The 24,520-nt window shown below is 38.3% G+C and overlaps 1 protein-coding gene across 4 annotated transcripts in view; it reads left to right on the top strand.

Annotated features, from left to right (window-relative positions):
* LOC120568945 (RNA-binding Raly-like protein) overlaps positions 1–21,381 on the top strand; it is a 43,628-nt gene extending 22,247 nt beyond the window's left edge. For 3 of the 4 annotated variants that reach the window (XM_039816706.1, XM_039816704.1, XM_039816707.1), the window contains 6 exons: positions 14,514–14,589; positions 15,120–15,167; positions 15,935–16,131; positions 18,137–18,250; positions 18,460–18,617; positions 20,406–21,381. In XM_039816706.1, coding sequence (XP_039672640.1) covers positions 14,514–14,589; positions 15,120–15,167; positions 15,935–16,131; positions 18,137–18,250; positions 18,460–18,617; positions 20,406–20,465 — 653 coding nt within the window. In that variant the 3' untranslated portion in view covers positions 20,466–21,381. Of the gene's footprint in view, positions 1–14,513; positions 14,590–15,119; positions 15,168–15,934; positions 16,132–18,136; positions 18,251–18,459; positions 18,618–19,665; positions 19,704–20,405 lie in introns of all 4 variants that reach the window. The other variant, XM_039816708.1, reaches the window with a different exon arrangement.
* The last annotated feature ends 3,139 nt before the right edge of the window (positions 21,382–24,520 follow it).

The following is a 24,520-nucleotide window of genomic DNA, read 5'->3' on the forward strand; positions in this document are numbered from 1 at the left end:
TTCACTATGACTCTCTTAATTGTTTTTTGTTGTCTTAATTTGCCAGAACTGTTTGCTATCACTTTGACCAATACCAACTTTATAATGTTGCCCCCAAGTGGCCAAAAAATCAGTAAAGTAATTATTTGTCTGTAATGTTACATGACAATTACTGTGTGCACATGTACTGTAAATGTACTGTATAATGTGTTATGTAATTTATTAAGGAAATAAATAAGTTAATTCAAGTTAAACTACATTTCCAAGACATTCTTTTTGATTTCTAATTTTTTTTAAATCTGATGGGGGAGGTGGGTGCCTTTTTGGAGGGAATATATAAGGTAGGGTAAGGGTAGTTAGTTTCATGGTTTCATGACAATTTTGTATGTTTGTATGATTACTTCTTTTCAGGCGGTAACATAGGGGAGAGAGAGAGACTTTTTGGATATACAATAGTCTGAAACTATCATCCATAAAGGATCATAATAAGCTTCTTGTAATTACCTCACTGCCTTATCTGTGCAACACAGAGGGAAAACCGGAATTATTAGTTCAACTTCTGTATTTGGAACAGAGAGGAGTATTTTGGGGAGAGAGTTCCCCCTGGAATAGTTTGACAAATGGTATGGTCTAAAGCGGCTCGGCTGTGAGTCTGGAGCTGGAGGAGGGACGCCGGCAGTCTGGCTGTTTAGGGAGAGGAAAGGAAGCAGAAGTCGGCTTCACCACAGCAGAGACATCACCTGTGTGTTCCCGCTTTGCCATGTCCATGTACAAAGGCAGGCGTCGCAACCAGAGATGTGAGTATGAGACGGCAATCACTCATGACGAAGGAGTTTATGTCGCTGAAGTTAATGCTGCTAGTTTGGACAAAATGTCAGTCTACATAGTCAGTTCGAAGGTGTAACTATTTTTGTCCATCCAGGCGTTTCTTGTGGTCAGTATCACTTACCTTACATTGAAATTGCTCCACTACTTTTTTGTAGTCGTAAGTAGACTAATAAGAGCAGTAATGAAATATAACTAAGTAGGCCTACATTTAGTCAAGTATACATTTGATGTACTTTAGGCTACTACTTGTATTTCCCATTTTATGCTTCTTTCCACTTCGTCACTAGGCTACATCTCAGAGGGATATATTTTACCTTTGCATAATGAGCAATTTTACTTTACTTTAGGTACAATTTGCTAATACTGGTGTGTTTTTTATTTGAGTAATATTTTGAATGCAGAACTTTCTCTTCACTACAACAGAGTTTTTTCATTGTTGTATTTCTGCTCTTACTTGAAATGATACTTCACTGCCAGAAAGTGATAATTTCTTGAGAAACTTAAGCCTATAATTATTAATTGTTTAAATACATGTACTGTGTGCAGAGTACGTTGCAGTGTTGGTGGTATCGTTGATTGAAATCTGTGTCCACTGCTCTGTGCTTCTTCTCTTTCTGTGGCTCAGTATGTGTCAGCGTTTGCATGTAAATATGACCTTTTTAAGTAGTCCTTGTTTAATCTTAACACTGTAAAATATGGCATTGTGGCTTTTGTCATGCATGGAAATTAAGGCATTGGGTTCTGATGCAAATCCTACTGGATAATAATTTACAGTACACGCCAAGGCTAATGTGCTAATCTTATTCAGACAACATGAATCCCCTTTTCATCCACTTGTGCTTTTCACAGGAATTGTGTGAAATAAAAATTTTTCTCAGTGACTTGATCACAGGCAGGAGATAGTGCCTTTGAGCAGTACTGGAGCTGTTGAGTTGTTGGTGGCAAATGGCAGCGCCAGGTGTTGTGCACCTGTGATCATAAAAAGCTGATGGAGGTATTGTTGCATGGTTTGCAGATCTGTGGGTAAATTAATAATTTATAATATTAATGAATCTCATTAACATCTATATATGATTCATGATCAGAATACATGATTTATACAGCCAGAGTAGTTTGCATTTCATTTCCTTTTATTAATATGTATTTAGATATATAAAGTCAGGACTGCAACTAACAATCATTTATTCTCAATAGGGCTTACTCACAGAAGACATTTTGACACGTGCTACTAATCACATTATCGCTCGATGGTGTTTTAAGCCCCCGCCGTCGACTTCAAGGCAGCGCTGCGACCATCGACTTCAAGGCACCTAACCCTAGTGCCTAGATGACGTTGGGGGCTTAAAACACCAAAAACCAACATTAACAGCACTAATAACATAAATGGCTTTGATCTATGCAAAAGGACTGCTTGTCATCAAAGAAATGCACCATATCTTGACAATCAAGCAGCCCAAATCTGAGAATATCTGTACAATAATCTGAAATTGACTTAAATCAGTGATTTCCAACCTCCCTTAAAGCGAAGCAATGTGTTGTGATCAGTTCAACCCAAGACAAATTTTTTTGTGCTGTTGTTTAATTTGAATAAGATTTAAAAGGCCTGAAACAGTCACGAGAAGAAAAAAAGACAAGATTAGAGGAGCATCTGAAAAAACATAATTTTAGGTTGCAGCATCATGTTTTTTCTTTTTTAATTCTATTAATCCGCTTGTGAGATCTCAGATTACATTTTTTTTGGGGGGGGTGGGTGGGAGGTGGGCACAACCCACAGGTTGGCACTGACATAAATTATCAATCAAATATCAAAGTATTTGCATATTCATTTTCTGTTGATCAACTGAACGATTAATCACCTAATCATTATGTTGAGCTGATGTCTAATCACGTATGCTGCTCAATGTTTCAACAGTCAACTCCTGAACGAGGAGGCCAGGTTTCAGAGCAGATGTTCAAGTAGTTTCAAGCAGGGGGTGGCTGACAGTTTGTTTTCCAGCTGCTTGCACAGGAGTGATGGACCAGCTCCGGGTGTTAAAATGTTTCAAAGTGTTGCACTTAAGAGCCACACAGTTACATCATAAGAAAAAAACATGCCAAAGGAGGAAAAGTGCATTAACAGCGCAGAGATGAAAGACAAAATTATCTTTACCTCAGCCTACGGCAATATCCTCATTATCATTTCATGCAAAACTCAACACATACCAATGTTGAGATGTACCACAGCTGCAAAAACATTTTACCTTCTGTACTGCTGGTCTGAAGAACATTCACCCACGAATGATTGTATTCCCAGTGCAATATATTGAGTGCAGTCAACCCGAAAATGTAGCAACTCCACATCACGCTCTCCTTAATGAATCACAGCTCAACAGGTCTAATGAAAATAATTTTATTAGATCCTCAGGAGCTCGGGGACCAGCTGCCAAATGTATGCACTGCCAAGTAACCATTTTCCTTTAACAGGGCGAAAGAGCAAAGTACCAGGAATTCATTAAGGAAGGACAGCAATTAATCCACGTGCTGCCTTCTAACCATAACAAAAATTGTTAAAGCCCCGAGTTCCTCATCCTGTTTGGAATCAGTCAGGACGTAATACGCTCTAGCTCACAGAGAGTTAACAGAGTAATTTGAAAAGACGTCAGTGATGTCTGGTAGCTTGCAATGTATTAGTCTTGTCCCCTGTGTACAGTATACGGCAAGCAGCTTGAATTCACAGTATGTATTGACAGGATTCAGATTAAAGGTATCTGCAGTTTTTTTATGATTAGTCAAAATTCAAGTTTATTTAAGATATCTCTAACTACATTCTTACTAGTAAGAATGAACCATTGAGTTGTATTGAGAATCTTATTAAAGATATGTACGTTTTGATTATCTGATGTGAATTACCATTAGAGCTGCAACTAACAATTACATTCACTATAGATGTTTACTTATTTTAAACCTAAAAAGTTAGCCTCCTCCTGACCCCCAGGCTAACTTAGAACTAAGAGCCATGTTTCTATGGTAACAATCAGTGGCACCAAATTACCAAAAAAAATAGGAAAACATGGCTCCTGTTAACAGTGTTGTGGAGCGAGCAATTGGATGGGAAAGGGTGATTTTATGCTAATTTAGAATTTTACAGTATGCTAACTAACATTTTCTGCTTGAGTGAACAGAGCTGAGTGTTATGATGTGGCTTCTCGGTTAGCTATGTTAAAGTGATGGTTCGGAGCAATTCACCCTAGGGTCCTTTGCGCCATGACCTCGAGCCAAACACCCCCCTAGAAGCTTTTTTCACCTGGGTCGAACATTGGGAGAGTTAGCTAGAGTAGCGTTATCAGCTGAATAGCTTAGCGCAGGGGCTAATGGACCCACGTTTGTATCTTGTAAGTTACCCCACTAATAATGCCCGAAATGATACCAAACGTCTACAAGTAGTACAAATAGGTTATGCTCTCATAAAACGATGGATTGGAAAGTTTGTAAGTACACCAGAAGTTTATGTAAATAACACTTGCCTGCTGGCTTCTGCTCTCTGCTGTTGTTGTTGCTGCTGTAAGACGAGTGCTTAGGGCCCTCTACAAATTACATCACCGAAAAAAGATGCAACAAAAATATTTATTAATTTAACTTTTTTTTTTTTTTAAGTAAGTGCTGTAGTATAACTAGCAGGAGACAAGTAATAATTGAGGTAAGTTTGGAGACATTACCTTATTTAATCATTGAATTAATAAATATTTTTGTTGTATCTCTTTTCCTGTAGTAATTTGTAGAGCGCCCTAAGCACTCGTCTAACTGCAGGTAGCAGCCGGTAGCAGCAGCAGCAACAGAGAGCTGAAGAGAGCAGGCAAGTGTTCATAAACTTCTGGTGTATTAACTTATAAAAAAATTTATATTGAGAGCAAACCTATTTTACTACTTGTAGACGTTTGGTATCATTTTGGGCATTGTTAGTGGGGTAATACTAAGATATAAACGATGGATCCATTAGCCCCTCACTAAGCTATTCAGCTGATAACGCTCTCTAGCTAACTCTCCCAATGTGTACCCAAATGAAAAAGCTTCTGGGGGTGTTTGCGTTTCAAGTATCAAAGGGAACGGGTAATTACTCGAACCATCACTTTAATTTACCCAGAATTCGTAGAAACTTAGTTAAGATAGTCAAGAACTAGACAGCTTTGTGCAATGGATGAATTTAGACGTCTATCTGAAGTCTGACTTTCAGTTTGATCTATGCCATAGTAGTAGCCACATCTATCTTTGTGAACTCAACATGTAAATGTTTGATAAACTATTCATAATTACATTCATTATATCTACAAATGCATTGTTACTAATCACAACTGAAATACAATCTGCAATTGCATGACGAGTAAGAACAATATTTCAAGATAATGTGAACAGAAGGTCATCATGTCCATGTACACACATTAATGCATATACGTACTTGTGTGAATATACCCAGACACACATCCACAGTGTGTGCTTTCTCACTCTGTCACTCACCCTGCCCTGCTTGAGAAAACACACTCTCAGGTGTGATTAAAAAGCCGAAGCTGCATGTGCCCTTGAGCCGAGATTGGAGATTATTCAGGTCCTGTCAGATTTATGGGGCGCAAGAACGCAGTGCAGATTGAATCTGCGACTGCTGTCACGCAGAATATCTCTTAGTCGCGCATTTGTATTCACACAGGTGCCTGGATGATCTCTTAATCAAATACTGCTCACCTGCTCACAGGATGCATGTAACAGCAGAGATTGAGTCTGTTCTGTGCCAGGAGTGATGCCTTGCCTGCCAAAGATTATGTTTAGGCATTAGTGCAGGGAGGAAATGTATTCTCTCATTACTTTTCTCAGGCTATATTACCATATTAAAAAAAAAAAGAAAGAAAATGACGTGTGTGGGTGTGGGTGTGGGTGTGGGGGTGTGTGTGTGTGGCTATAACGACTCATTGACACCTCCAGAGACAAAGAGCTCAAGGGCACCCTGAGCTGAGAGGTCTATATAAAATAGAAACTCGCAGGTAATTTAGCACAACTTCATTAATATGAATGAACCCAAACTGAGTCAGAGGTGCTGATGATTGTAGTCTTGAAGGATACAGTGTGGATGGATAAAACTGTTCCTGAACTCCATATCGTTGCTGTAAGAGAAGCTCAATTAAAAACAAGGTCTGGTAAAGCCCACAATTGATGCTTTCATCTTGTACACAGATAAGGGGAGGTGGTGTGAAAACGTTTGGCCTCACACTGTGTGACAAACTATTTCTGAATGTGTTTTAGAGAAGGTTTCATAGTGCATGTTAGCTCTGTTGAAGAAACATATGGCTTATTATATTTCCCCGATTTAGTAACATGATAGAGCAAGTACAATCTCTGTAAATCTCATCTTGATACCTATTTATTGTCAAAGGATTTTTATTGATGCTTCATTGCTCCAATTTGTTTTTGTTTGACTTTTTTTACGTGAAGCACTTTGTAAACCTGTTCAAAAGTTCTTGATTACTTAAATGAAAAACAATAAACCTAACCTTAAAATCCTTATCATCCTTAAAGCTGCAGTAATCAATATTTTTTATATTAATCGTTGATATACACTGTCTACATTAAGTGGTATTTGAAAGAGGTTGTTTATAGAAATGATCTTCCAGTGGAACATTCAGCAGCTAAAGAGCCAGATAGTTGACCAAAATCAAGCTAAAGGCCAACCAGACGGCTAACCGTCGGCAGATAAGCCAGTCTCCCCGAGTTGGTCCAAATAGTGCCACAGAACACACCGAAGAGACGAGACGTAATACGTCTCCAAAACAGCAGGCGGCGCTAATCTGTATTGTTGCCCAAAAAATGAAAACCGGCAGCTGATTGGACGAACGTGTCACATGGGTTTGTTTTCTCTGGAAATTCAAAGCCAGACTGTCGTGACGGCTTGTTCAGAATATGATCTCATGTTGTACTAAAATACAGTAGTTCACTGAAACATGTTTCTGAAAACATTTTAAGCGAGAATTAGGCCATGCAGTCACTGAATCTGTCTTCATTTCACATTAACAAAGGTCAGTTTAAAAGATTTTTGTCAGATTTTGAGAGACTCTAGTCAAGCTCATTCCGCTCGCCATTTCCGGGTGAGTCCCGACTGCCCTGTCTCCGACTGAACATGTCAGGTCGGCCAAAATGAACGCCAACGGCCCCTCAGACGGACGACGGCACGGAACACACGAACAGACTCGAGTCACCGACCTCGCCAAACTGTCCAACGGCAGATTATCGGGTTAGTCTGTCAGCGCCTTAAAAGCGAGTGAATGCTGAAACCTTTTCAGATGAACAGAAACATGACTGATGCATGCCATGTGCTTCATGGCTGCTGGATGTGTAAATAGGCACCGGAGGCCAGTTTCACAAAAGCAGAATATATAAATCCAGGATAACTGATAAAGCGAGGCTTGACCTAGTCTAATCTGTGCATCCTGGCTCGGTGCGTTTCATGAAGGCCAAGCCAGGCTGAGGAGGAGCGACTAGGTTGAGCCAGGCTGAAGTAATTCAGATAGATGCGTGTCCACGACTTTCCTCAAAAGACCGTGAGGTCGATCACAGATTTACTGATGCCAAAATGGAGAATACGCATTGTACATACTTTATACAGACTGAGCAGCAGCTTCTCGTGGAAGTATGATGACGTGAAACACGTTATTTGTATAAAAAGAAAAGAAACGCGGCCGCTGTAATGAAACAGCGAGAGAAAGCGTAGCAGACGACCGCGGACCGACTGAATGCGTAAGTATCCTAAATATATACATTAACTGGCCACTGCTCTGAATTTAAACCGTCATAATCATTCCATTCAAGGATCAGGCTACTAATCATTTGCACAAATTAACAGTTGTACTCTTTGCCTTAAAAATAATTAGAAGATAATTTACCATGAAGGTCAATTTTCTACAGCGCTAGAACATGATTCATAAATTGCTCTTTGACTCTGTTTCTCCCTCTCTCATGGGCTAAAATATAAATTTCCTAAGTCATATTAACTTCCACTGCTCGCTTTTAATGCAAAGTGTACAACTGTTCGTTTTTGCAAATGACAGTGACTCATTGAATGGTTTCAGTTAAGAGCAGTAGTTCATAAATGTATATTTTTCATATATACATATCATTCAGTCTGTCCGCTCTTTTTCTCTTTTTTATTTTTAAAATTATATACCTTGCTCCCTCATATATATGGTCGTAGAAAATAAAGACACTGAAGGAATTGGACTCTAAAATCTAGAAACTATAAAGATAATTAAGTGATAAATACCATGCACACCGAACATGAGTGGAACAGAGTATATTCATAATTTATTCCCCCCCAGCAAAATATAAGGTCAAAAACCACTGGGGAGTCCTCTCCCTGTTGTTACATGAATGTACAGTAGCCTACATCACTAGATAGTTACTGGTCCAGTGAACTAAGAGTATAATTTGGGAGGATTGTACAATTAGGATATGTTCTTAAAATTGTACAATCCTCCCAAATTATAGTCCCAGTTTATTGGACAACACAAATTGTGTGCTAAGAATGCCAAATACAATGCACATGGAAGAGGAACAAACATGATCCTTATTGTTAAAGAATTAAAATAAAATAATCAACTAAAATAATTCAAGGGCATTGGTCAACTATAGAAATGTACAGCATTGTATATATTGCCCTTAGTAACAGATTTCATTTAAAACACATTTGAAATTGTATCAGCCTTTTGTAATTATCTCAACAACTGCCATAATATATTCATCAAACTTCTTACAACAATAGGCTCGTTCGAGATGATTTGCGCAGAATCGATCACCAGCGATCGCCGCCCAATGCATGCCGGTTAGATTTGTGTCCGACTTGATCCCGACTTGCTCTGACAAGGCGCAGTTCATCTCGAACGAGCCTACTATGAACAGCAGTCTTCATACAGCAATATAACCGTAACAATGACCATTAAAATGCACTTGCCATGACCACCAGTAACCACAGGTGTCACCTAATTAACCAGGAATGAAATCTGAAGAATTATAACTTTAATAACTAATTTTGTTCATCTTTAATTTAGATTTTCATTTGCTTATAATCATTAATTCATGTTTGTAAAACAATTACACAATGATCCTTCCCACTGATTTATTTTAATATTGAGTTATTCTATGCTATCCTGTAAACACACTCTGAGGATCTGCCCCATATTTTACCTTTTTAAGCCAACATTATAGAACAGAAATACATTCAACATTTTACCACCGTAGTCTCTCTGGAGTCAAGAGGATGACATTACATCATGGTATTACAGTATCTGTCTGACACTTTTGAATTTGTCTCTGCTGTTATTCTGCTGCAGCCGACTCGCTCATAATAGCTTCAGCATAAAGCAACTTTTTTATGGGATGCTGCATACAGTTTACAGTATCAATCAAGTCCTAACTGGCTATTGCCTAACACTGTCTCTCTTCTATTTCCAGCCTCAGTCTTTTTATGGATACATGTGCAAACAAGTCTCAAAGTGTGCAGACACACACACACACACACAAACATCATTCATATTTTGTATATGATTAATATAATGAATGTAATTAATCAGAGGTTCAGTGTGTGTGTCTGTTGGGGGTATGGAGAGTTGGTGGTGTTCGTTTGGGAGTGCTTTTTAGTGCTTCGCTCTCCCTTTTAATGACCCTAGCAGGGGACCAGAGAACGGAGAGCACACTTTACAATGTGAACCATTTCTCACATCTTCCTGGAGCCTAATGATAATGATACAGCCGTCCCCGTGCACCGGAGAGCTACCGATACATCTCCGATTCATTAGTCCATTAGGGAGAGCAAGGAGGGAATAAAGAGAGCGAGGAGGAAGGGGGAGTCTGGGCTCATGATCCAAGTGCAGCTGCTGGAGAAAAGGTGGGACAGAGGAAAACCAAGATCTTGTATACTGTAGTCTGTGATATCTTGCATTCTTAAATTCATAAGATCAGCGCATTAACATTGCAGCTTGGGGTTTCATTATCATCTCCACCAGTGCCAAAAAAACCCTTTTTCTGCTGCGTAATCCCCAAGGCAGTTGATGCAAAGCTAATGTTTTATTTGTGCAACTTTTTGAAGTTGCCAAGGGTGACTCATCCATCAGATGGGGATCTGCCCTGCTTTGTTAATGTGTGCATCTGTGATTGCGTGGAAACGGCATGTTTGATATTTGTTTGTGTTTTTGTGTATGACCTTGAGCAGCCCTCAAGGCGGATTGAGCTGAGTTTAAGCAGAAGCAGCGTCGACAAGCCGACAGACTAAACTCAGTGATACCAGCCTACTTCAGCGCAGTAGGGCTCTTGGCAGAGCTGAAGGGGCTGTCAATCATGACAAGAGCCATGTGGTGATTAGCCACAGTAGTCGCTTTTTAACGCATTTGAAGGGGATTTTATTTGTTTACCAAGTTTACCAAGTGAAAAAACTATTACAAAAACTGTCCTAACAATGACTTGCAGTCCTTTTTTTGCACAATTGATGTCTCAGTTGCCTCAAGGCCCTGAAAACCCTGAAAAGGTTTCTAGCCTCTCGGTTTGTCTTTCTTTGTCTCTTTGAAAGCTACAGTGGACTGAAGTTTAATCACTAAATTAATCAATGCTTTCTACCTTAATTCACCTGGCTAGTCTCATCACACAGAGCCACAAAGCTGCTCAGACAGCACAAACTTTCTGCCAGCCTCAGGGCTCCAACTAACGAATACTTTAAATAAAAGTTCATCTGTAGACGTAGCTATTGATTAGTTGATTAATAAAGTTTTGTCTGGGGCAAAAACAATAATAAACCAAAGAACTCCTTACATTTGAGAACCTGCAACCAGAAAATGTTTAGATTTTTACTTTGCAACTTGATGATTTGATTCATTTTATATTAATTTATCAATCTGTTATTTATTTTAGTCCTAGCCATTTGTGAATAATTGTCCAACTTGCTATTTCATCTAAATCTGAAAAAATTATAACCATACTAAAAGTAATAACAATTACGGATATACATACGCTAATTGGAGGTAATGAAATTATAATAAATCTAACTTTATAGATCTTTTAGGCAAGATTGTAAAATATTTTTTAAATAAAAATGGGTAAATGTTTTCTAAACGGCAACATCCTTTTCAGTTTCTTGTTTCATTATTATTTAATTTAATGGAGTATCTGTAAAATAGTGTAATTAATATTATGCATATGTAGCAGTATTGTGATGATATTAAAGTTTTACAGTAAAGAGCGTCTTTTTTTTTCTTTTCTATGATTTCTAAGCAAATTTATTGACATTGGATAGAACGTTATCCTCTGGAAATGTAAATCACACTGAACCTAAAAGCACGTCTATCATGACTCTGAGAAAGAGCAGCTTAAGTCACTTAATTGCCTCCATGAGCTGTGTGTCACAGCCACCACTGACCGTGTTGATAAATGGGCCGAATCAGCGGGATGAACTACAATAACCAACTTCCTGTTGTTTTTATAACACTAATAAGTACCTCTCCCATTTTACCTCATGCAGTAGCTTTGCCTCCCCTATTTGTTCATCTTCAGTGATCACACTGAACTACATTATACTGTAGCTCTGTTAACAAAATACATAATGGAAAGTATTAAGTAAGGTCACGGCAGTACAGACGCTACAAAATCACTGACACTTGTTTACTTCTCTTATGTTTTTCTGCTTCATGATGAATGCCATTGTATTCATGTCTTTTATAGTATAAGTTCAAGTACTTAATTTATCATATGCCCAACATCTACAGAGAAGCACCCATTGGAAATGAAGATCTGAAGTCTCCAACCATGCTAATAAAATATATGATATAAGATTTTGTCTGATCTCAGCAGCTCAATTTGCAACCTCAACAAAGACACAAACTTAAGACAATACAAGGATTCCTACATTTAACTTTTAACGTTACAACTATGTATATTAAAGGAAAAAAATAAAGTAAAGTAAAAACAAAATGAGAATCTAAAAATAAAATAGTGCAATTTCAATCAGGAGAGACTTCATTTACTTAGTGAAATAAGTTTAATGAACATGGTGCATAATAGGTTGATATGTTAGAGTCTTTGGCGATTAGACTCCATCGCATTGTTGGTTTATAAGGGGTATAGAGGCCGTGGATATATAGGAATATCCACCCGATGGAGTCTAGACACTGCAAATGAAGGAAGCCTGAAGATCTGGATGTAATGTGAAGCAGGGCTTCTGATGGAGGAACCCTGGGTGCTGGGAATGATGAGAACTGGAGGTGAATGGTGTAGAGGAGGGTTGCATCGATTTAGCCTGAAATGACAACTGACAGCAGCAGAGAGCACAGATTTTAAAATTGGAATGCAACAATGTGATAGCTCATGGAGATTGAGGCAAATCTGGTTGGTTTAACTGAAAGGGTAAACGCCCACATTTAGCTGATGACAATGCAGCTGATTAGGTTGATGGAGAGAGAGAAATGTGAAGCATAGAAGTCTTCCTGAAAGAATTTACACTGAGCTTCATTTAAAATAAGGGATACAATATAACATGAATGAAATACAAAACAAACAGTAATTGCAAACTGAGTGTAAACAAGAATGTAGTAATGTATATGCATAATGAGAAGTGTGTATGTATATAAAGGTTAAATTGCAAAGGAGGAGCCACGAGACACGGCAGCCATCCTCGGTGCCATCTTACTCAAGGGTTTTGATATCGCACTGAATGGCAACTGAATATCATTCCTAATGCATCAAGAAGCTTAAAACATTTTGTCATAAATCAGCATAGCCAACCCTGTTTTAATGAGAATTGTTTGGTGCCGTGATTTGATATTGACCTATTGTGTTTTAAAGATTTAGACTTTGTACTGTATAATTTCCACATTAAAGGTCCAGTGTGTAACGTGTTTAGTTGTTCATTATCAAAATCTGTGTTGCCCGTTCACAAACTTGTCCTTTTTTCATGAATATTTACCACCACCATCAATTAAAAGTATTCCTTTTTGGCTTGAAATTTTACATTGGCATTCGCATGAACTGGGGTAGACGCTCCATATTCATGCGCCATCTTGAAATACGTTAGCCGGTAAGGGACATACAGGACATACTGCTCCGCCTTTCATGTTTTCGCTGTCACATGATAAACTCACAGGTGCTGCTAATGCTGCTAACGGGTATCGTAGCTTCCCGGCCCCGGCAAGTTTGAAGAAGGAAATATGGAGGACCACACATATTCAAAATCCAAATTTCAGGAACAGGAGTCTTCTTCTTCGCCCAGAAAAAGGATATTGAAAAGAGCAAGAGCCCGGCTTTTTGAAGCGTGAAGGCTACGGTAGCTGTAATACGTACTTTGAACTGCGTGGTGCGAGAGAGTTTGCGATATATGATCTCAACGCTAGATGGGAGAAATTCCTACACATTGGACCTTTTAAGGGTGTTGTTGATGCAGTTAGAGAAACTGTTGTGGGTACAATCTACAGTACATATTATGCTTTTGTGTGTTATATTACAGTAGTTGCCATGAAAATGTTATAGTAAGGTAACATCAAAGTTAAATAGAAATGATGCCTCTTCTTGCATTGTTTATAAGGCACCTTCTTACAACTTTGCCCCTGAATTTGCAGGGCTTCACTGCAATGTTTCAGCCCTGTGTAAAGGAATGTTGCAAAACTTTCCCACACAAAATCTATTTCTTTTAAGATGGGAGAAAAACGTGAGAGGTTCCAGAGGTAAAATTTAGAAGAGAATGAAGTATGTTTTGATGTCTGTGTGTGGTGGTCAAGCAAGCTATAAACAAGATTAACGATTATTTTCATTATCGATTAATCTAGCTCTGATTTTATTTATTAATCCAGAAAATAGTGAAAAATGCTCAACACAAGTTTCCAGTGCCCAAGTTTCATCTTCAAATTACTTGTTTTATCTGACCAATAGTCCAAAACCAAAATATATTCAGTTTCTAATCATAAAACAAAGAAAAGCAGCAAATACTGACGTGAGAAGCTTGAACCAAAGAATGTTTGGCAGTTTGCTTGATAAATGACTTTATTGACACATCATTGCAGCTCTACAATATTGACATCATAATGGCACCCAGCAGGAATGAGGTCTGACATGAATTCCCTAAACCGATAAAATATTCTACCAGGATCCACTTTTCTGAATGCAATAAAAAAATTAAACGTGATGCAATGTTTAAATAGTACAATAGGCAAGTATTTTTTTTTTATTCTTACATTTAAACAAAATGTGAAACTGTGATTCCTATCCAAGCATTTATATCTTCCAGAGACCCTGATGTTACAAACACTGTAGCATGTCTATAATTTTTGTTCTCATGTGGTCCCAATTAAACTCCAAACTAAATTTGATTTTGGAGATTGATTTGAAACATGTCTGTGTGGCCTGCAAGTATTTCACATACAGCAATGTCTTAACCCAATTTTGACAGTATTAGCATGGCAAACGTTTTAATTGAGTTACAATTACACAGTTCGGAAGCTCGTAAAGATTTCTTTCATTACAGCACATGAACATAATCCAGTAATATTTTCACAAAAGACAACAATTCAGGTTTATAGGTGTCGTCTTAAAAACACAATTTTCCACAGAATTTTATTGTAGCTGCTGTCTTTAATCTTAACATATCATAATATTTTTTGTATATCATAAGCTGCGACTGTATCACATCATGACATCGATTTTCATTTTGTTTGCAGATATCAACATGGCAGGAGAGCCAAAACCATACAGGCCTAAGTTGGGTTCCAAGAGGCCTCTCTCGTCCCTCTACAGGTCTGTGTGAAACACATATGTCTAATTTTCTTCTATCAGTCGGATATTGCTTTGGTGACCTAGTATTCCCGACATATTTGTATTCTGCTGTCTGGTACATCTGGAGGAACAGAATATTCCCTAACTGTGCTATTAATGTCTTTTGTTATTGCACATTCGCTCATTCCTCACATTTTAGTTTCTTGTTGGTAACAAAGAAAAACCAGTGCACAAAAAGTGAAATGGCTGTCATCTTAACAGGCTGAAAGGAATACAAAATAGCTGTTCATTAAGGTTTTTTTTTTTTTTTTTTTATTTAGATTATTTTTAACATAAAGATTATTTCTGCTCTTAGCCAGGTAACAGTCCAGCACATAAATCCACCTTAAAAGGGCAAATTGTTGTTTTAACACTTAGTTTTTTGTAAGGAGTAAACAAAATACATATAACATGTTAATTGGTGACCTTTAGAGGTGTTTGTAGGCAACTTTTGTTACTGTTCGACAGAGCCAGGTTCCCAGCAGTAAAAGCAGTCTGTTTCATCTTCACAGTGGCTACGAGTTTGACTATGACTACTACAGAGATGATTTCTACAGCAGGTATGTAAAAAGGATTATCTGGCGGTTAATAAAAGCCTTTCTGTAATTTGACATTTTTAACTCTTAATATAATTTTTTCAAGTCCCTTTTTTTCCTTATATTTTGCCCTTCAGTATTCACCCTCCTTTCTCCCTATTTCAGAGTTAGCTACTTAGATTAAGATGAGTTTTGAGAAGAATAGCCCATTTTCATCTGAGACAAAGTAACTATATTATCATAGGCATAATGAATGTCATATTGGGAAGGTTTTTATTCCTCTCCGTTGGGCGTACTAATGATGCTTTTATCCGCATAGGCGAGTGCTGAATGTCAGATAGTCCCCAGGCTGGTCATTTGCGCTGGCAAGCCAGAGAATGTATCTTCCTTCTGACATTTTCATTGGTTTGTTTACTTCCTCTACTTTACAATAACCCTGAGAGTTGAATCCTTCAGCTTTGAGTCATTATTGCTATTTTGGCAATTTGATGCGTCCTAGGCAATGGGGAACAGGATTTGATTGAATGGCCGTGGCATTGTTCAATATGTACCTCCATCATTCAAGTATCTTTTGCATCATGTCTATTAGGCGCTTTGTAAGTATTTCTTGTTGCTCACTAACATCTACAGACAGCAGGTTATTTCGGAAAAAAATCCTGGCTTGATGATACACTTTGCTGTTTAATGCCCAAGAAAGAATAAGGAAATAGTTGTTCTGCATTGTAATAACTTTTGTGACATTTCTATTGTTACTAAGATTGCTGCAAATTTAATTTTTCATGTGTCTTCAGACTCTTTGAGTACCATGGTCGTGTTGTGCCCGCGACCCGTGCTGTGATCCCCATTAAACGTTCGCGGCTAGTCGTCCCGTCCACACGCAGAGCCAAATCCTCCCTTCCAGTCAGGGCCTGCTCCTCCTCCTCCTCCTCCTCCTCCTCCTCTTCCTCCTCCCGAGCGCTCAATGTCGGCTCCATCACAGTCCCTAAACGTATGTCCCTTTTTGCTCCTCTAATTCACTTTTTCCTGCTCTGTTTAAAGGAACATTCCAGTTTATGGCAACTTGGGTCTTCTTTTTGTAGGTTTGTCTATCATTTCTGGGTTATGATAAGAAGTCATTGATTGAGATCTGGAAACATGGCAAAATTGCTTTAGTGGCAGGGCAAAACACGTGAGCAGTTAGACATCATGATCAGACGGGCTTAGGGCAACTAATGATTATTTATTTTTGATTAATCTGCTGATTATTTTCTTGATTAATTGATCAATCATTTGGTCTGTAAAATGTCCAGAAATTGTGGAAATACCTAAAACCTAAACAGTTGGTCACCTGAGTCCAACGTTAAGTTTTCATATGTCTTGTTTTGTCCAACTAACTCCCAAAAAATATTTTAGTTTGCAGTCATGGGAGACAAAGAAGCAGCAAATCTTCACATTTTAGAAGCTGGAACAAGTGAATCTTTGTGGTTATTTTCTTGAAATACGACTTAGACTATTAAACAATTAACAAAATTGTTGCTGCCTAATTGTCTGTTGATCAGTGACTCAAACTAATTGTTTCAGCTCGAGACAGGTTGTAAAAGCCAACATAACACAGGTGAGCTACCTGAAATGTCGGTAATAATCCCTTATTACACATGAGAAATTTGAAAAGTTTAACCAGGAAGAGTGTAAACAATGATGGGTGTTTACAACAGAGAGTTTGGATAATAGTTTTACTGTTCACCTTTGTTTCATCTTCCAAAGAAGTTTGGCTAACCTGGAGGTTTGTTTAAAACCAGTCTACTCATCGGACTGCTTGTGTTTCTTCTCGCTCAATGGTGTTTTTTTGCCCCCAATGGCTCCTTCCAGGCAGCGCTGCGACCGCTGTCTCCAAGGCACCTAACCCTAACCTTAGGCAGCGCTGCCTGGAAGGAGCCGTTTAGGGCAAAAGACACCGATAAACTTTCTTCTCCTGTCTAACTTCTTTTTAGCATTCTCAGCAAGAAAGCTAAACTAATTAATATTTTATAATAATAATGATAATGGTTCAAATATCTGTGTTGTGTAAAAGGTGTGGCTTGTAAGAACCCAGAGAGAATTATCACCTGACTATTGTTTTCCTCAGATCTATGAAGCATTTTTAGCGTCTTTCAGCTCATTGTTTAGCTGTATAGCCTGCAACTGTACCATTTTGGTTCACTCTTACCGCTCTCATAGCGTCGTTTTCAACTCCGCAGCAAACGGTAGACAGACACGGTTAGCAAATAGCTGGTGAACATAGTGGAGCTAACAGAGTGCTGGGTACTGCTTAATGTGTGAATAAGCAACTGTTTACAAACTAATTTGCTATATCAACTTGGCCAATGTTGTGTACAGCTTGTTGTACTGCCCCAAGTGGCCCAAAATATCAATCAATAGTTTAACATTTTGGGAAATTAGCTTATTTGCTTTCTTGCAGAGAGCAAGATAAGAAGATTGATCTCATTCTCATATGTGTCTGTTAAATATAAGGCTGCAGCCGGTTATCTTAGCTTAGCACAAAGAGGAAATGGGGAAACAGCCAGTCTGGCTCTGTCTGTAGGTAACTCAATCGACCTACCAGCACCCACAAAATCTGTTATCCAGAAAGTGAATAAGCGTATTTACAAAGAATGTCAAAATATTCCTTTTAGGTTGGTTAGAAAAGTGTTTTTATTACAGTACTGATAAGAAATACTGTATGACCAAAAAATAAAGATCCAGATTCTATGAAAATATAGTTTCCTTAATTGTTCAACAGTTGCCTCTCCACTGCTCATACTCTCACATATACTAATCAGTATTCTCCACATAATGCAGTACAGTAAATTATATCATAAACTTTGGCTTCCATTCGTACGCCCTTTTACTGATTGTGCCTCAGCCACATTTCTGGCAACGAACCTGGCTGAGACATGAGACATCAGTGCAGTAGCTGTTGTTCTCCTTGTCAAACATCACATTATGCTTTTTAACTTTATTACTGATGCTCACAGTGAAGACAGACCAGCTCTTCACAATCAAGAAGGAGCTGTCACAGATCAAGACCAAGATTGACTCACTGCTGGGAAGACTGGAGAAGATTGAGAGGCAACATCGCTTTGACAGCGGTAAGATTTGAGGGAGGGGAGGACGTGTCTGCTGCAGGAGCATGCATATACAGTATACATGTGGGAGAAAAAAAAGACGCACACAAAGTGAGACAGAAAATATTTAAGCTTTATAAAGTGGCTTGTCTGAAAGAAAGATTATTCTATTTGTAAAAAAAATAAGAAATCGATTATGCTCTGATGTTAACTGCCAGTCTCTCTTTTCCCAGACATGCAGAGGAAACAAGAGGAGGTGTGTGTGTGTCTCCATGGTAACGCAGCAGACCACTCTTGTGGAGAGGAGGCGGAGGGGACAGCCGAGGTGGAGGCGGGGGAGATGACGGACGGCGGCGAAGAGAATTTTGAAGATGAAGGCACCAGTGAAATGGTGAGAGGTGTGTGTGTGTGTTGTGTGTGTCTAACAACTAGCATGGCTCTGTCTAAAGGTAAGAAAATGAGCCTACCAACAGCTCTAAAGCTCAGTAATTAACATGTTTTATCTTGTTCGTCTAATCTGCACAAAAACAGACGTGTAAAAACAATGCTGGACTAATTCTTGCTTCTGAGCAGTTGCCAGGCAACCAGTGGAGACTCCAGTACTGGGTTACGGTTACATATACAAATTGTTTGTTTTTAGACTTTGGTTATTGTAAGTCTTAAATAAATAAGATATAATGTGGTAATTGCTTATCTTTATCCCCTCCCCCCCCCTCCATATGTTTTTTTTGTGTTTTGTATTTAGATAGTTCCTTACTCTGTTCTGTTCATTTTTCTGTTTAAATATCACTTCTGTGCCTATTACTTTGTTTGTCTAATGACTCCGATGCTCCAGGCGCAATTGTATATACAGTGAAAAAGAGCTTTGAATGCAAAACTGTAATGTATGTGAAATATAACTGCTCAATAAACAGATATTTGAGATTAAAAACCTTCCAAAAATATAGAGACACTTTGTGTCCTTATTTATTGTGGACAAATATGAAAACCAATCGATATATTCAAGCAGACTTTTTAATAACCTTAAAAGCAGTTCTGAATTATATTTATTCTGATATACAGTATTTTGCCATTGGTACCTCCATAAAAAGCCATTCATGTGACATTTTAAACAGACGTTAATGAAAACACAAATGTTGTTTCATTTAAATTGATTAGGAAGTGTAGAACAACCAGTCATAAGAATGGATGTCCATCGTGGCCGTGTTGGTTCAGTGGGTAGAGCAGGCGCACATATACTGAGAGGTTTATACCTCGACGCAGAGGTAGAGTTCGATTTCGACCTGTGACGATTTCCTGCATGTCTCCCCCCTCTCTCTCCCCTTTCTCATCTAGCTGTCCTGTCAAAATTAAAGGTGGAAAAGCCTAAAAAAACAAACAAAGAAAGAATGGATGTCCATCTCACTGATGTCTCCGTTTTCCTTTTCTTTTAATTGCAGATAGAGAATCACATATCAGACATTGACAACTGAGTAAGGTCAGTATTTAATCTCTGCTTAAAAGGAAATTATTCATATGGAAACAAACTTGTCTGACATTTCATTTTGTGAAAAGACATTTAACAGTGTACAGACAACAGTCCATACAGTGCCCAGCATAAAAAATAAGCTCAAAAGATCCTCAGCAAATTTTTCCACTTTTCAGCAGAGTGAGAAACGCTGCTCATCACGTTCTTCTAAATGGCATTCTCATTCTCTCCATCTGGGAGCGTAAGGAAAGGCAGCTTCTCTGCAGTTATCCCTGATGGCTGTCTGAACAGCCGCAGAGATACAACTCCATCTCATCTGCACTTTCCATCAGACAACATTAAAATCCCCTGATTTACTTTGTATGAACAAATAGCGAGATTTAATTTGCCTCCTGGCTGACATTTCGTCCCTGCTGTCCGCAAGTGCCCGATAAGGGAAATCTTTTTCAGCCGCTCTGAACATGATGGATCATTAAGATGATGGCATAATGAACCGTTTGTCCTCAGGAGGATATCTCAGTGGTTGCAGGTATAATCCGAAGCTTTAGTTTATTTTGATGTTAGTCGCAGCTCCTACACCTCCTGTTTTTTACCTCAGCGAAATCTTGCAGATAAAGCACCTTATAATAATTTTATACACAGGTTTACTGTGAAGGACAGATAATGATAATTTTTCACTGCAGTCTGTCTTGTTTTTTCATCCTTTTTCAGGTTGGTGGGGGGCTACAGTATAAGAAGATGGGAGGACAGATACCTGTAAAACCTTTTTGATCAAGAAGATGTATTTGAAATTAAACGAAAGCAACGACAGGAGTGGCTGACAGCAGAGGAAGAGTTTTTCAAACTTGTTTTTTTGCTTGTTTGCCTCATTAGAACATGACACTTGTGTGTACTTTATCGAAATGCTGGTTATCAATATTCTCCAGACTACTGCAAGATCAACTGCAAAGAGCAATCAATAATTCCCCTTCAAGCTGATTGCCCTTCTGAAAAAACAGGACAATATATTGTGTGTTTAATATATTATGGTCTGTATTGTGCATAGAAATACGGTTATGTTCATCAATCAGATGAACCATAACACCCTCTTTTGCCGTTTGTTCCGTTTCTGTGCATTGAAAACTGTGAAGAGCATTGACGTTGGCGGAGAGCTAAATCTGAATGAATAACACTTGATAATTATGTGAGTTTGCTTAATTCGTACATTTTTGCTAGTATGTAATTTATTCACAATGTCTCCACACAGTGTTGTGTATGCATATCATGTTTGTCGTTTGAATATGCATTTTGAGTTCTGTTTACATTTTGTTTATGGTAAACAAAAGATTAGAAGAGGCAATTTTTTTACTATCCGCATGTTAAAAATGTGGCTATTATGGATCATTTTTATTCATTGCATCTGTTACAGCTATGGATAGCTACAGCTATGGATGATAAATAAACCCGTTAATCCCCAGAAAAGAAGAAAACAAGCAGCCTGTGTTGTGGCTTTCATTTCCACACACAATCTGGGGGGGGAAATGCTCACTGTGGTTCTGTGGGGGTTTTCTGCTCGGTACAAAACTCTATTTTCACTTACTGCTTGCAAAACAACTTCAACAATCTTTTGTATTAACCTTGTGTGACATGAGAAGCAGCATTGGAAATTTTCTACCTGACTAAACATAAAGTTAACTTTTTTCCTCCAGCCTCAAAACATTTTTAGCCTTGGGAGAAACATTACTGTGAGTGTGTCTGTCTGTTTTTAGGTCCACCACTTTGGTCCAGACAGAAATATCTCAACAACTATTGGGTAAGAGGCTTCTACAATTTAATAAGACGTGGAAATCCCTTATGTCATGCCTTGCAACTATAAATCCAGCACATCAGTCCTTAACTTAGCACACACTACACTGTAACCAAAGTAATCAAGCAGTGACGGTCTCTGCAGGGGGAGGGAGTTTGGAACCAGGAAGAGTGGGAGTGTGGGGGGGCATCCACTGCATGTTTTTAGTTTTTTGTATTTAGAAAGTTAACTCTGTTCTGTTCATCATTCTGTTTAAATATGTACATACAGACAGAAATATCTCCACAACTATTTGATGGATGTCATTACATTTTGTTCAGACATTCAGGATTCCCAAAAGATAAATCCTGCTGACTTTGGTGATCCTCTGACTTGTCCTTTAGCGAAACCATGAGGCACAGGATAAAGCTAAATTTACAAATCCTCCACTTAAGTTTAATTATAGAATTCCTACACATTAGTCCTATTCTGTAATTGGCTATGAGAATATTATTTTTTCTACAATGCCCTTGAAAACTACAGCTTCTGAGCAATAAGTGGTGGTAAGGCAGCAGCAGATGGCATTTCTAATTCACTCACTTCATTAGCACCAGATCATCATTTTCACAGGTTAAGGAGGGCCATTGGCTGGTTTGCAGGTATAATTGGTTTTATCATTGCTGGCGAGCAGCCAGTGAGTACAGTGATCAGTCATGCAACTCCTCTAATATGGACAATGTTCAGTGTGTGATGAACTGAATTAATCACCGGCTTGTAGCTGCTGGATGAATTATGAGTATAACCGGTCAGGATCTTTATAGTACATCTGTGATTAGCCATACTTGAGCAAGGATGCACAACTCGCAGCAAGCTTTGTTTTCCAAGTCAAAGATAGAGCTAATGTAGGAGGTTTTATAAATTATATCTGAAAAGAAACAAGCATAAAAAGAAGCCATGTATAATGATATACTTACTTACTAAGGCCTTTATATTCCCCAAGCCCTCCATCCTCTCTGGTCTTGTGCCTTCCAATCCAGTTGCTGCCATGACAGCTCCTCAGCCTTAATCGCTTGTTTTGCACTTCTTCTCCAGGTTGTTGTAGGTCTTCCTCTCTTTCTCATGCCTTGTGGGTTCCATGATAGTGCCTGCTTGGTGATTGGTTTATTTTGTTTTCTAAGTGTGCGGCCTATCTAGCTCCTCTTCATTCTCCTAATTTAAAGTGCCATGGGTTCTTGCTCGGTGTGCTCCCACAACACATTCTATGGCTCCCACAGGTTGGTGTTTGTGTCGGGCCAGTAGATTCCCAGGAGGCGTTGAAGGCAGCGATTGATAAATGTCTGTAGTTTGTTGCGGATGTTGGTTATTTTCCGTGTTTCAGATCTGTACAACGGAATGAATTTCAGCTTGGTTTTAAGTGCTAGGTTTTCGCTTTGAAGATGTTTTTATTTAAGATGTTGAATGCTGTTCTTGCCTTTCTTATTCTGGCCTTGACATCGTCCTCTGTTCATCGTCATTATGCTCCCAAGGTATGTAAAGCTGTCTACCTCCTCTAGTTGGTTATGATCTGTGATTATTGGTGCATTGTTCTTGTTATTGATTCTTATCTTATCTTAAGTTGTTCCTCCTAGTGTGTGTAATTTGTCCTGTATCTGTTAGTGTGTGCAAGTAGTGCAATATCATCAGTAAAATCAAGATGCTCTAGCTGTTCAGCTAGGCTCCAACGGTTCTCCTGTTGTTAGTTACTTGGTTCATGATCTAATTTATGAGAAGGAAGAAGAAGGGCGAGAGCAAACATCCCTATTGCACGCCAGTCAGGACCTTGAAGGCCTTTGATGGACATCCTTATGAAGGACTCAATGTTGCATTCCATACAGTAGGGGCTCTTGATGATGCTGATTAACTTTGGCAGGATCCCAAAGTGCACCATCAGTTTTCAAAGTGAAATTGCCATAGACGGGAGAGTTCCATTCTATGGATTGCTTAATAATAATCCTCCTGATCCTTTAACCAACACCAGTTTAATTGATTTTCACATTTTGATTGATATTTTCTGGGTTACACAAAAAACATAGGAAAATAAATTAAAACGGAGATATCTGTTTTTGCAAATTAACCCTAATTGTCCTTCAGGTAAAGGATTACAGTATCATACTGTACCACATGGGACCAGACAGACAGAATCGTGTACAAGCTCTCTCGGCATGTCAAGCCCAACCAACTCCTGCTGAAAGCTACAACCAGTACAACAGTGTGTCTATTGCAGTATTTCATACCAGCAGCACAAGACAGATTTAATGTATTCCTCTCAACTATCGGCTACAGTTCATCTAACTCTTTGTTCTCAGTGGTTAAAGTTAATTATTTCACTTTGACTTTTTTACAGTCACACTATTTACTGGATGAAATTTGTCACACATTTGTTTGTGTGCATAACACTTTCACGTGTTAAATATTTGTGAGGTGTGTCACACTCTTTTTCTGCAGTGGTTTTTATAACTTTGCCGTGGGGCCAAATGCCAATATTAATTATCTTTTAGCAGTATTAAAAAAATCTGGTTTAGCGATGCATATTAGCATTGGTTTTATTAAACATACTGTATACTACCCTTAAATATTCTAGTGGGTCTTAAGCATCAGATACACATTTTATAATAAATGCATCAATGGGGAGATTATAGAGAGCAAAGAGTAATTTAATTTGAAGACAATTTTATAGTTACTTTGTGACAAATGCATAATTTCTATTATACACCAAAATGTCTTTGTTTTGGCAGGCATGAAATATTGTTTTTCATGTAGCACGTTTGTTTGTGTCTTTTTTCTCCTCTGTATTCTTTAGGTTACCACATTTTGTACTGTGAAATAAATATATGTGTACTTATAAAATAAATGTCCCCTGAAATAAACAAAAGTAAATCCTATGTATTATTTTAACTATACTGTCTCATTTATTTATTTATATTTAGGCTACATTTATTTATTTCAGGATGCATTTCATAGGCATATTTATTAATGTACAGTACAGGCCAAATGTTTGGACACACCTTCTCATTCAATGCAT

The sequence above is a fragment of the Perca fluviatilis genome, chromosome 11 (genome assembly GCF_010015445.1).
Source record: "Perca fluviatilis chromosome 11, GENO_Pfluv_1.0, whole genome shotgun sequence".
NCBI lineage: Eukaryota > Metazoa > Chordata > Actinopteri > Perciformes > Percidae > Perca > Perca fluviatilis.